Below are 11,024 nucleotides of genomic sequence, written 5' to 3' on the forward strand. Positions count from 1 at the left end.
CATAGGAACTAGATAGTTGAATCAACTTACTAGCGGCCTTTCACACTGGGTAGTAAGGCTACGCGACATTTCAAGGAAGGACTCTGGCGTTTGACTCACTGAGCGGCGGCTATGGATGTACGGTAACCCGCGCAGCTGGCCCGCTTTGGAAACCGAAACCGAACTTGTTTTTAGCAAGTCTTCGAAAATAGCCTCATGAATTGAGGGGGGTGTACTCCGTTCCGTCGGATGAGTCCTGTTCAGCGAGAAGAAACGATGCTGGGTGCCCCTCGTACGGAAGTTGACTGGCGTGACAAAGTCTCTCGCTTCCCTACAGCAGAACCTCTGCCTTCTCTGCCACACTATAGAGAGTTACTCTCTTGTCTATACCATCCGTCAGCAACGATCTGGGAAAGCAGCCACAGGGAAGTTCTATCCTCGCCGACTGTGCAGCTCACCAATTATCCACAAAGAAAGGCGTCCAACATGCCACATCAGCAGGGGTCATCTCTCAGGACGCCGTGTGGGGTATTCAATTACCACATTCGCGCGCGGTTCTGAACCTCATGCATCAGCAGTCACAATGTTAAAGAATGCAGCTAGTACGAAGAAGGTAGAAGGAGAGATTACAAGGAGATTACTAGAACATAGTTAGAGAATAGTAAATAGTTCTTAATAATAACTTTATTAATTACTAAAGAAAGAGAAGTTCCTCTCTAATAGGTCTTTTTTATATTCTTACCTTTTTATAATTATATATATAACTATTTATAGATTATAATAGACTAGTCCTTTTTTATTATTGTTTTCTTTATAATAGTAGAAGTTCTTTATACACTTTTAAAGTATAGTTAATATTTTTTATTAAAAAGTATAATTATTATAAAAGTAATTAATATTATACTAAAACAGATTATTAAATAAAGATTTATATAAGTTTATAATAAATGTATTTATTTTTTATTATTAATTTAAGAGTTATTATAGAGTATAAATAAGCTTTATAATAAGAATATAATTTTCTATTCTTTTTTAAATAGTTTCTTTATAACTTTTAATAAAAAGTAGTTTATAGTTATTTTTATTATAAATATTATAAGTATAGTAAAGTACTATAAATAAAGAGTAGAGTAGTCTTTAAGTAACTATAAGAGTATAAAAATAAAGAAGCTAATTATATAACTAGATTACTAGGGATTATATATAATAGTAGTTTAATCTTTAATCTATAGTTAAGTTATTTTTTAAGAAAAGAGTTAGTTTAGATATATAGAGTACTAATAAATAGTTTATAGTATAAGTTATATTAGGAGATATCTCCTAATAGTAAAACTATTACTTAGATTAATTAGTAAAGATCTAGTCTAACTATTTAGTAGAAATCCCCTTCTTTATCTATCTATCTATCTTTCTATTATATTACTTAGATTACTATAGTTTACTTATAAGCCTAATAATCTTAAATTTATATTAGATTACTATAATCCCTAGTAATCTAGTTATATAATTAGCTTCCTTATTCTTATACTCTTATAAGCGCCCTATAGTCACTTATTAGACTACTCTACCCTTTATCTATAGTACTTTAGTATATTTATAATATATATATCCTTATATATCCTTTTTATATAAGCTATATAGTGGCTTATAGCCCCTCCTACATTCTAGGCCTCCCTGTGGCTGTATAATAGGCTGTCTATATAGGCTTCTTTATTCGTTTATTATATAAAGGTTACTAGTAATTTACTAGTTACTACTAACTTTTATCCTTTTACTTTTTAAAGATTTATACTATTTATAGGAGTTTTATATATAAGTAAATCTTTTAAAATGCATTCAACTAATAATCATTATTAAAACTAAACTTCTTTAAAGTGGTATTTATGTATAATAAAAAGGGACTTGACTCTCTAAACAGCCATTACCTCTCTATCTACCACGCTCCAACAATACCCGCTATCGGAATGTCTATGCCCGTTGTGTACGTCGACGTCTCGCTCAGCAGGTAGACGTAAGCGCCGCCAAGCTCCTGTGGCAGCGCCAGCCGCGGCATGCCGCCGTAGTGCTTCATCTTGGTACCCCATTCCGGGTCCTTGTCCACGTAGTACGTCAGCGCCGTCTTGACGAACCCTGGCGACACACTGTTGACGCGGATCCCGTACTTTGCCCACTCCATCGCCAGCGTGTGCGTCATGTTGCGCACCGCGCCCTTTGTCGCGCCGTACGGGGCGGAAGGAGCGGCCTGTATTCAACCCTCCGTCAGCACATACATCTTCACCAGTCTGGCTCTGGCTCACTCACCCTGTTTGGCCGGTACGAGGTCATGCTCGCCGTAAACACGATGCTGCCCTTGCACCCCAGCTTGATGAACGTGCGCGCCGCCGCGGTCGCGCAGTTCCACGAGCCATACACGTTGAGCTCGAAGAGCCGACGGACCTGCTCGGCGGTGAAGTCGAGCGCCGGCTGGTGCTTGGTGGCGCCCGCGTTGGCCACCATGCCGTCGAGGCGGCCCTTGCTGGCCACCACGGCGTCCAGCGCCGCCTGCACGCTCGCCTCCGAGGTTACGTCGCAGTGCTGGAAGGCGAGCCGGCCGCCGGGGAAGCGCGCGGCGAGGGCGGCAAAGTCATTGCCGGGCTCGGAGATGTCCAGGCTGAAGACGGCGGCGGCGTCATTGGCGAGGCACACCTCGGCGAGGGCCAGGCCGATGCCCTGGTTGGCGCCGGTGACTGGGGGTGGTGGTTGTCAGCGGTTAGACGCCTTGACCGTTGTTATGGAGAGGGAGACTCACTGGTGATGACCTTGTCCTTGAGATTCACGCTCCAGTCGTGATCAGGCCCAGGGAGGGTGCTCAGGGTTGTGGGCTGGGGCGAGACGCTTTCGTCGTGCCCAATTGCGCCGTTGGCTGCTGCAACCATTGTGTCGAGTGTGTTGATATATGTCTATTGTAATGTGAAATGAAATTGTGAATGTTGAAAGATGGAAACAACCTCATCTTAATTTCCCCTGCTGCGATTAAATACCGTTAACAAGGTCGCGCCCGGATGCCTGTTAGCCGATGGCAGAAGCCGAATCCAAAGTCGAACCAATTTCGACTTACACGAGTCGCGGCAAGCCTCTTCTTTCCCCATGCAGGTGGCGTCCAGGCTATTGAATGACCCCGAGACGCGGCCTCCAGTCCATAGTGGGAGGAGGCGCAACCCTGCTGGTGCGCGAGACGCCGTCCTCATCCCCGGCTCCTCCACAAACTTCCCCAGAAAACCTTAGCTTCCAAGATTATTGAATGGCAGAGTCCCCGCGATTTCCTCCAACGTTTTGATCGGCACATCAACCACAATACGCGCTGGGCTGTTCAGCCATGAGACCATTCCGCTCTCGTGGTCTTTTCCGGCTCTTGGCTGCGCGACGGTGACACGGGACAAAGTAAAGAAAAAAAAAAACTTGATAAAGATGGCACTGGGTCGTTGAGTTTTGACAATCTCGAGATACCTTGTGTTTCGGTCCACTCCATCCACCAACTCTTACATATACTTACTCATCATCCATCTCATCTCATATCACAATGGAGAAGCAGGAGAGCTACGAGCACCACGATGTCCTTGAGACATCCGAGGACTCGTCCGTCATGGATACCTTACCCCTCACTCCAGAGGAGCTGGAGCGAGAGAAGAAGCTCGTCCGCAAGATTGACCTGTACATTCTGCCATGCATGTGGCTCATGTACCTGCTGTCCTACATGGACCGAACCAAGTACGTCTTTCCTATTTAACGATGCTCACTCACCGTTCATTGCTTACCACTGCCCCCCTCCAGCATCGGAAACGCCAAGATTGCCGGCATGGACAAGGACCTCAACCTCGACTCCAACAAGTACTCGGTCGCCCTGACCGTCTTCTTCGTCAGCTACGTCGTCTTCGAGGTGCCCTCCAACATGATCCTCACCCGCACCCGGCCCAGCCGCTACCTCGCCACCATCATGTTCCTCTGGGGCGCCGTCACCATCGGCATGGCCTTCACCCCGTCCTACGGCGGCCTCGTCGCCTTCCGCTTCGTCATGGGCCTGCTCGAGTCCGGCTTCGCCCCCGGCATGCTCATGATCCTGTCCTCGTGGTACCGCCGCGAGGAGCAGAGCCGCCGCTTCGCCGTCTACATCTCCGCCGCCATCCTCTCCGGCGCCTTTGGCGGCCTGCTCGCCGGCTCCATCACCACCGGCCTGCACGACGTCCACGGCATCCAGGGCTGGCGCTGGCTGTTCATCGTCGAGGGCGCGGGGACCATGGTGGTGGCGATGCTGGCGTGGTTTATCCTGCCGGACTTTCCGAGCAACACGTCGGCGCGCAAGTTGAGCAAGGAGGAGAGGAGCCTGGCGATCCGCAGGTTGCAGGTGGACGCAAGAAGTCACCCGACGGAGGAGCAGCCGAACCTCACCCACCTGCAGGCGCTGAAGCTGAGCGTGGTCAACTGGAGGACCTGGTTGCTGGTGGTTGGCTATATGGTGAGTGCATCCAACATCTGGTCAATGGCTCCAACACTAACTTCTTCTCTCCCCAGGCCATTGTCGGATCCTCTACCCTGTCCTATTTCTATCCGACCCTCGTCAACGGCCTCGGCTACCAGGCCAAGGACGCGCAGTACATGACCATCCCCATCTTCGGCGTCGCCTTCGTCACCACCGCCGTCGTCGGCTACGTCGCCGACAAGAACTCGCGGTGGCGCGGCGTCATGCTCGCTGCCATGATGTCCGTCGCCATGCTCTGCTCCATCATCATCTGCGCCGTCTACAACGTCAAGGCCCGCTACGCCCTCCTTGTCATCATGGCCTCTGGCCTGTGGGCGTCCAACGGCCTCGCGCTCTCCTACGCCTCCGTCACCTTTGCGTCCATGGCCAACGAGACCAAGGCCGTGAGCCTGGCGCTCGTCAACGCCATGGGCAACCTGGCCCAGATCTACGGCGCATACCTGTTCCCCTCCAAGGACGCGCCCAAGTACCTGACGGGCTTCGGCGTCATCAGCGGCATGTGCCTGACGGGCGTGGTTGCGTATCTGTCGCTGCACGTGCTTCTTGGGCGGGTTGCGAAACGCAGTGCGGGAAATGGAAACTGAGTATTTCATGGATGGCGGGATTTGTATTTATTCTAGCACTGTAACGTTGGTTCTTCAAGTTGATAATATTGTTTACCGAATATGTGACGGCAAAGTCACTGTTGCTTGTGTTTGCCTGCTAGCCGAGCCCGTCAATAGTAACACGACGATTAGGCCGCAGTCTGTTGCGAATACGTATATCGAGGCATCGGCAGACTACCCGCCCCATCTATTTTCTTTGTTCGACAAGTATACCTTCTTTTTCGTAGCTCTAAACGTATCAGGTCGCAATCGCAGCCGTGATAGTACACATCCCGGCACGCGAGGCCGTCAAAGCCCGATGCACCAAGACAAGGTTTGCGCGCTCCGAGCTTGACTTTGACAACAAGGTCTGGGTCACCTACGTTGTCGGCGTGAGCTTGGCCGAGGCGGCCATGCAGCGACATGTCCCCAAGCACGCCGATCCTCGCATCGCCCGCATCCCCAAGGTCTTCGACGACTTCGTCTCACCGCGCGACTCCAACGGCGAGCCCATCACCTACATAGTCATGGAGAACATCAAGGGCGACGACTACGTCGACTACAAAATAAAGAACCCCGATACCGCCAAGCAGGCCCTCCAGGCCATCGCGACTGCCGTGCGCCACGTCTGGGAGCTCCCGCTGCCGCCGGATGCGCCTGTCGGCCCGGTGCTGCTGCATCCGCCCGAGGACACCTTCTTCTCCGAGTTTGGCACCGGCACGGGCAGGCCCTTCAAGGACGTGGCCAGCTGGGCAAATGGCGTTCTGGAGAAGAGCCGCCGCCACGCGGCCCGTGTCTCGCTGCAAGGGGGGCCTCTGCACATCTGCCACTGCAACCTCGGGGATTTCCGCAACAAGCTAGGCGAGCCGGTCGCGATTCTCGATTGGAGTTTCGCTGGCGTCTATCCTCGTGTGCTGGAGGAATATCCCCTGGCCCACCAATTCGGCCTCCCAGGGGCAAAGTTCGCCAAAACCCTCCACAAGGAACTTTTCGGTCCCGAATTTACTGAGCAAATGCGCCCGATTTCGATGGCGGCAAGGTATCATGCGCCTGGCTGCTGATGCAACGCCGACGTACTGAGCAATCATGAATAGACTAGGAGACGATAAATACGTTAAGATGATTCAAGTGGCGGAGAAAATCGTACATACACACACACACACATGCATACAAACATACATACATACAAACATACATACATACAAACATACAAACATACATACATACAAACATACATACATACAAACATACATACATACAAACATACATACATACAAACATACATACATACAAACATACATACATACAAACATACATACATACAAACATACATACATACAAACATACATACATACAAACATACATACATACAAACATACATACATACAAACATACATACATACAAACATACATACATACAAACATACATACATACAAACATACATACATACAAACATACATACATACAAACATACATACATACAAACATACATACATACAAACATACATACATACAAACATACATACATACAAACATACATACATACAAACATACATACATACAAACATACATACATACAAACATACATACATACAAACATACATACATACAAACATACATACATACAAACATACATACATACAAACATACATACATACAAACATACATACATACAAACATACATACATACAAACATACATACATACAAACATACATACATACAAACATACATACATACAAACATACATACATACAAACATACATACATACAAACATACATACATACAAACATACATACATACAAACATACATACATACAAACATACATACATACAAACATACATACATACAAACATACATACATACAAATATGATAGGGACCGGGATGACCCTACATATCAAGGCCGGTACCACCGACTGCATGCGGCCGATAAGGAAACAAGAGTCGCGTAAGCTCTTTGACTTTGCCCAATGACGAAAATAAAAAAGGAACCGTCGATGTCAAGTCTAAGGTGCATGCGACTAACAAAAATTGGTGGCGGACAGGAGGTACAGACCAACAAGAGCGTCAAATGGAGCGAGACTCAGCGGCATGCCGTGGAGGCTGGTTGTCCAGCACGGACGTTGCATAATAATTGAACTTTACGTGAATTTACAGTAAATAGGCAAACTTGGCACTTCCCGCCCAGGTATCAAGAATTAATGACTGTGCTCCCTGGTAAAGCACTCACTTTCTCGAGTGTAACCCTATATAACCCTCGTAATGCTTCATGGCACAGTTTTGCCACTTTAATATATATCATCACGGTCAGTTTTCCTGTTCACAGGGAAGCGGTTACTCATAGTGACGAGCTATGTTTATACACCAGACCAAGTGGGAGTAACCATCTCACTTGCAGAACAAAAATATCCGCATCCAGGCAGCATAAAAGCCAAGAACACCAGTGTCTTGCCACGCCACACTCGACTCTCGCATGGTCCTATAAATATTAATAGAAAGATTAAGAGCGTATCTAGGCACATTTACAACGTTATTCCCACGCACTGGAAGCAGACTTTTACGTGCCAGCATGACAGCAGCCCTCGAGCCGCCCCCAACAACTCATGCGTACCAAATACCAGAGTTAGGCCGTACAACACAGGCCAAGCATTATGAAATATTGCCACCCGTATCCCTTTGTAGAGGTATCTTTTCGGTGACTGTTCCAGCTAAATGACCGGGGGGAGCTGTGTTGGTATGTCGTGTAGACTGGCAGGTCGCACCCGATATCCTGACTCATATATAAGAGCCGCCTGCTTCTAACTTCGTTTCTGGACTTTATCGCGTCCTCCCACTCACAAAAACTTACCATTCAATTTCTTCTAACTCTCATTTCGATCTCACAAGATACCCTCTGACCCACCATGTCTTCTGACTCGTATGAGCTCACTCAAGATAATTTTCATGACAACGGCGTCGAATACGGTGCCGACTTCCTTGACTGAATTGTGACAAAACTTCAAGTTCATTGCTAGCAGCTGGACGCACGTGAGGTCTCGGCAGATACCGGCAGCAACGTATAGTTTCTCATGCTCATGTGCGCCGAGCGTAGCGTTCGACTGGGCTTCGAATATCTGCCGCACCCCAAAACCGGAGAGCCGGGGCTGCTCACGCTCAAGGTTATCCGGGAAGCATACCTCTCCCACCCGTCGAGACTGCGCGTCAATAAAGAGACCTACACGTGGATGGGCCGTTCTACTACGGTTAGGCAAGTTCTGCACTACGCTTTGAGTCGCCACTGGCACCGGTACACCCTGAAGCGTTCTGCAACAGGCAAGTGGAGAGGACACCGCGATCATCTGTATGTATACCGCTTGATGCTTGAAAGCTCGTTGTTCGCTAATGATAGCTGGTGCATTCAGAGAAGTTATGTTGCTCCACTGGCAAGTTAAAGACTGGATCAGGGCCGGAACCGACGGGTTTCACACGCCGATCAAGTACTTTCTTCAGTATGAGTATGCAAGGGCGACCCGTTATCATCGCATGGCCACAAATTTAGGCCTATTGTCCAAGGATGCCGGCCTCCTTTCAAGTTTGCTGATTGACCTAGCGGCCCTGTTTGTCCCGCATCGCTCTGATCGTTATCGGTTCTATCGACATTATCCATGTCCGCGTTTACCTTACCATTCTCGATATTATTATGATGATGAATAGATTTTGTGCTTGCTGTTCCTAAAAGATTTCATCTAAACCATCTGTGAAGACAAGTATAGGCAAAAGTCAGTATGTCGTTATCCTGAGTTCCATTTTCGGCCTGGCACTCCCAATTATGGATGCGTGGTATCTGATGTTGTGACCTGTATATCCGAACTTAGGTGCGCCCCGGGTTAGATAAATGTAATGTGAGGAGAAAAGGCTCTTGCGGAAGAAAGTCGCAAGACTATCATGTCTCTGCGACCCGACTTTTTGAGGATTTGGATGTATTCACTCTATAAAATAGAGTGATGGAGGACGTTGCAAAACCCGAGAGCTTTGCGCTATCCCCCCAGTCTAAGAGGATGCTATGTAGCCACACTGATATTAACTTAGAATACATTGTAAGTGTGTGTATGCTCCATTCCCTTAGAAGCCTGCAAAGCCCCCAACCCTAGCTATGAAAATATAGGAGTCGTTTGCGCAGGGCGTATTGGAGCCGTTCAAGGAGAATCAAGCCCTGGTGAATGCAAAGGTGTGAGGTGCTTCGCTCGGAGGACTCCAGTCACGTAATGATCCCTTTTGTATTTTTATAAATGTGGAATTATCGCTGCCTCCTCGTAGAGAGCTCGGCGGCAGCTCGCTATTATATAGGTGCTCATACGCACCTGACACATACAACGTAGGGGCTCTAGCAGGTGCCCTAATAGGACCCTGACAAAAGGTTACTCACTATTTAACAGACAGTAACTATCAAGTCTCTTCTAATTTTACTTCAAGAGATAACAAGGTACTCTATTATTGACTTGCTGTATCTCCTGCACCACTATTGACTAATAGTTGCACAATGTCCTGATGCCCTCCCTTTAAAGCAGCCTGAAGAGCATTGCGATAGTAGCCGCCTTGCATGTTCACATTGGCGCCATTTTGAATCAACATCTGCACAATACCCTCATGTCCTTCTGAAGCAGCCTGGAGAGTCTTCTCCGCCTCGATTCTATTAGGCGAAATCCTTTTGAGAAGATCCTTAGCATATGCCGATGCTGTCATCGCCGCGTAGCCTTGCCACTCCTTGCTATTATGCGTGTCGGAGTAATCGCAAATCCCTCGAATGACCAGACACGGAAAGTGATTCATTAGCCCGCCTGCTTCCCTCTCGAAGCACAAGACTTCTTTTTCTCTCGCAAATTGATCTCGAAGCTTTGCATCTTTCATCAACTGGTTCGCCGAGGCGATCAATCCATAGTGTAATCATCTTCATCCTCATCCCGGACAGGACGTAGGATCACAGAACCGGCATCGCTTCCACAACTCCTTACGCACGGCTCTTCGCGTAGCGGATGAACGACGTCTGAGTGGTATAATCGGTCTGTCTCTGTGTCAGGGCGGCTATATTTCTTTCGGAGCTTCTTTTTCGTCATCAAAATAGCCTCAATGGCGTTTTGAATAGTATGGCCGTTGATCTCATATTCGGCCTTTAAACCATTGAGAGCGGTACGTAGGAGCGGCGGCGGTGGGGCTAAAAAACCGGTGTTCTTAAATTGCTGGTCTTGTATGGTTTTTCCAAAGTCGTATTGAAAGACGCCTCCCAGACCATTGCTGGGCTGGCTAACGACAACATCGCCAAGCCAGATATCGTGCTTTGAACTTGGTGCACCGCCCCCAATGCCAACCATGAGCCCAATTCGTATGTTTGAGAAGAAATGGAGCAAGTCGCGCGCCACGCTAGCGGCCGATGCTGTGCCGTATTCTTCCCCTGGAAGTACAGCAATAACAATATTGTGCCTCCCGGTACGGCCCAGCGTGTAATCGTTGTTGTCATGAGTGGCGATGTAGAGAGGTGGTGCGTGCTTCTGGTCAAGGAAAACCTGTGCGGCGACGTATTCGGTTGTCAGGGCACAGATCCAGCCAACGGTGTAATCCTCATTAGCGAGCTGGCATAGTTCAGGCTCCCGGTTACCAGCAGTGCTGACTGCTGACGCCATGCTGTGGTTTTATTGAATAGGCCGGTCGGTATAATGCAAGGAGATGAAGATGTTGCAACTACAACTATATGAGACTATCTAAATGCCTAGTTTTTGCTCTATTACGAGGGAGCGCCACCGTTGAAACCTGACATGGCGGGGTAAGGGCAGAGTAGGGTCGCGTTCTATGATGATCTGTCATATGGCTGGAAGGGCGATGACTATGCCGACTATATGAAGAAGAACCCAGCCGCCGCCGGATATGCACGTCGGCCCGATGCTGCAGTCCCCCCCCCCCCCCCCCCCG

General features: G+C 48.1%; 2 protein-coding genes across 2 annotated transcripts; one reads left to right on the forward strand and one right to left on the reverse strand.

Annotated features, from left to right (window-relative positions):
• Positions 1-1,912: 1,912 nt before the first annotated feature.
• Positions 1,913-2,894, reverse strand: ISF_08683 (NAD(P)-binding domain protein; the record flags this gene model as incomplete). Its single annotated transcript, XM_018852286.1, has 3 exons — positions 1,913-2,221; positions 2,281-2,705; positions 2,768-2,894. The coding sequence occupies 3 exons, from the start codon at positions 2,892-2,894 to the stop codon at positions 1,913-1,915; spliced, it is 861 nt and encodes a 286-aa protein (XP_018700473.1).
• A 644-nt stretch (positions 2,895-3,538) lies between these two features.
• ISF_08684 (Major facilitator superfamily domain, general substrate transporter) lies at positions 3,539-6,140 on the forward strand (the record flags this gene model as incomplete). Its single annotated transcript, XM_018852287.1, has 4 exons — positions 3,539-3,726; positions 3,790-4,471; positions 4,528-5,031; positions 5,343-6,140. 4 exons carry the CDS (start codon positions 3,539-3,541, stop codon positions 6,138-6,140), a joined length of 2,172 nt encoding a protein of 723 aa, XP_018700474.1.
• Positions 6,141-11,024: the final 4,884 nt, after the last annotated feature.

Source organism: Cordyceps fumosorosea, assembly GCF_001636725.1.
Source record: "Cordyceps fumosorosea ARSEF 2679 chromosome Unknown scaffold_34, whole genome shotgun sequence".
Lineage (NCBI taxonomy): Eukaryota > Fungi > Ascomycota > Sordariomycetes > Hypocreales > Cordycipitaceae > Cordyceps > Cordyceps fumosorosea.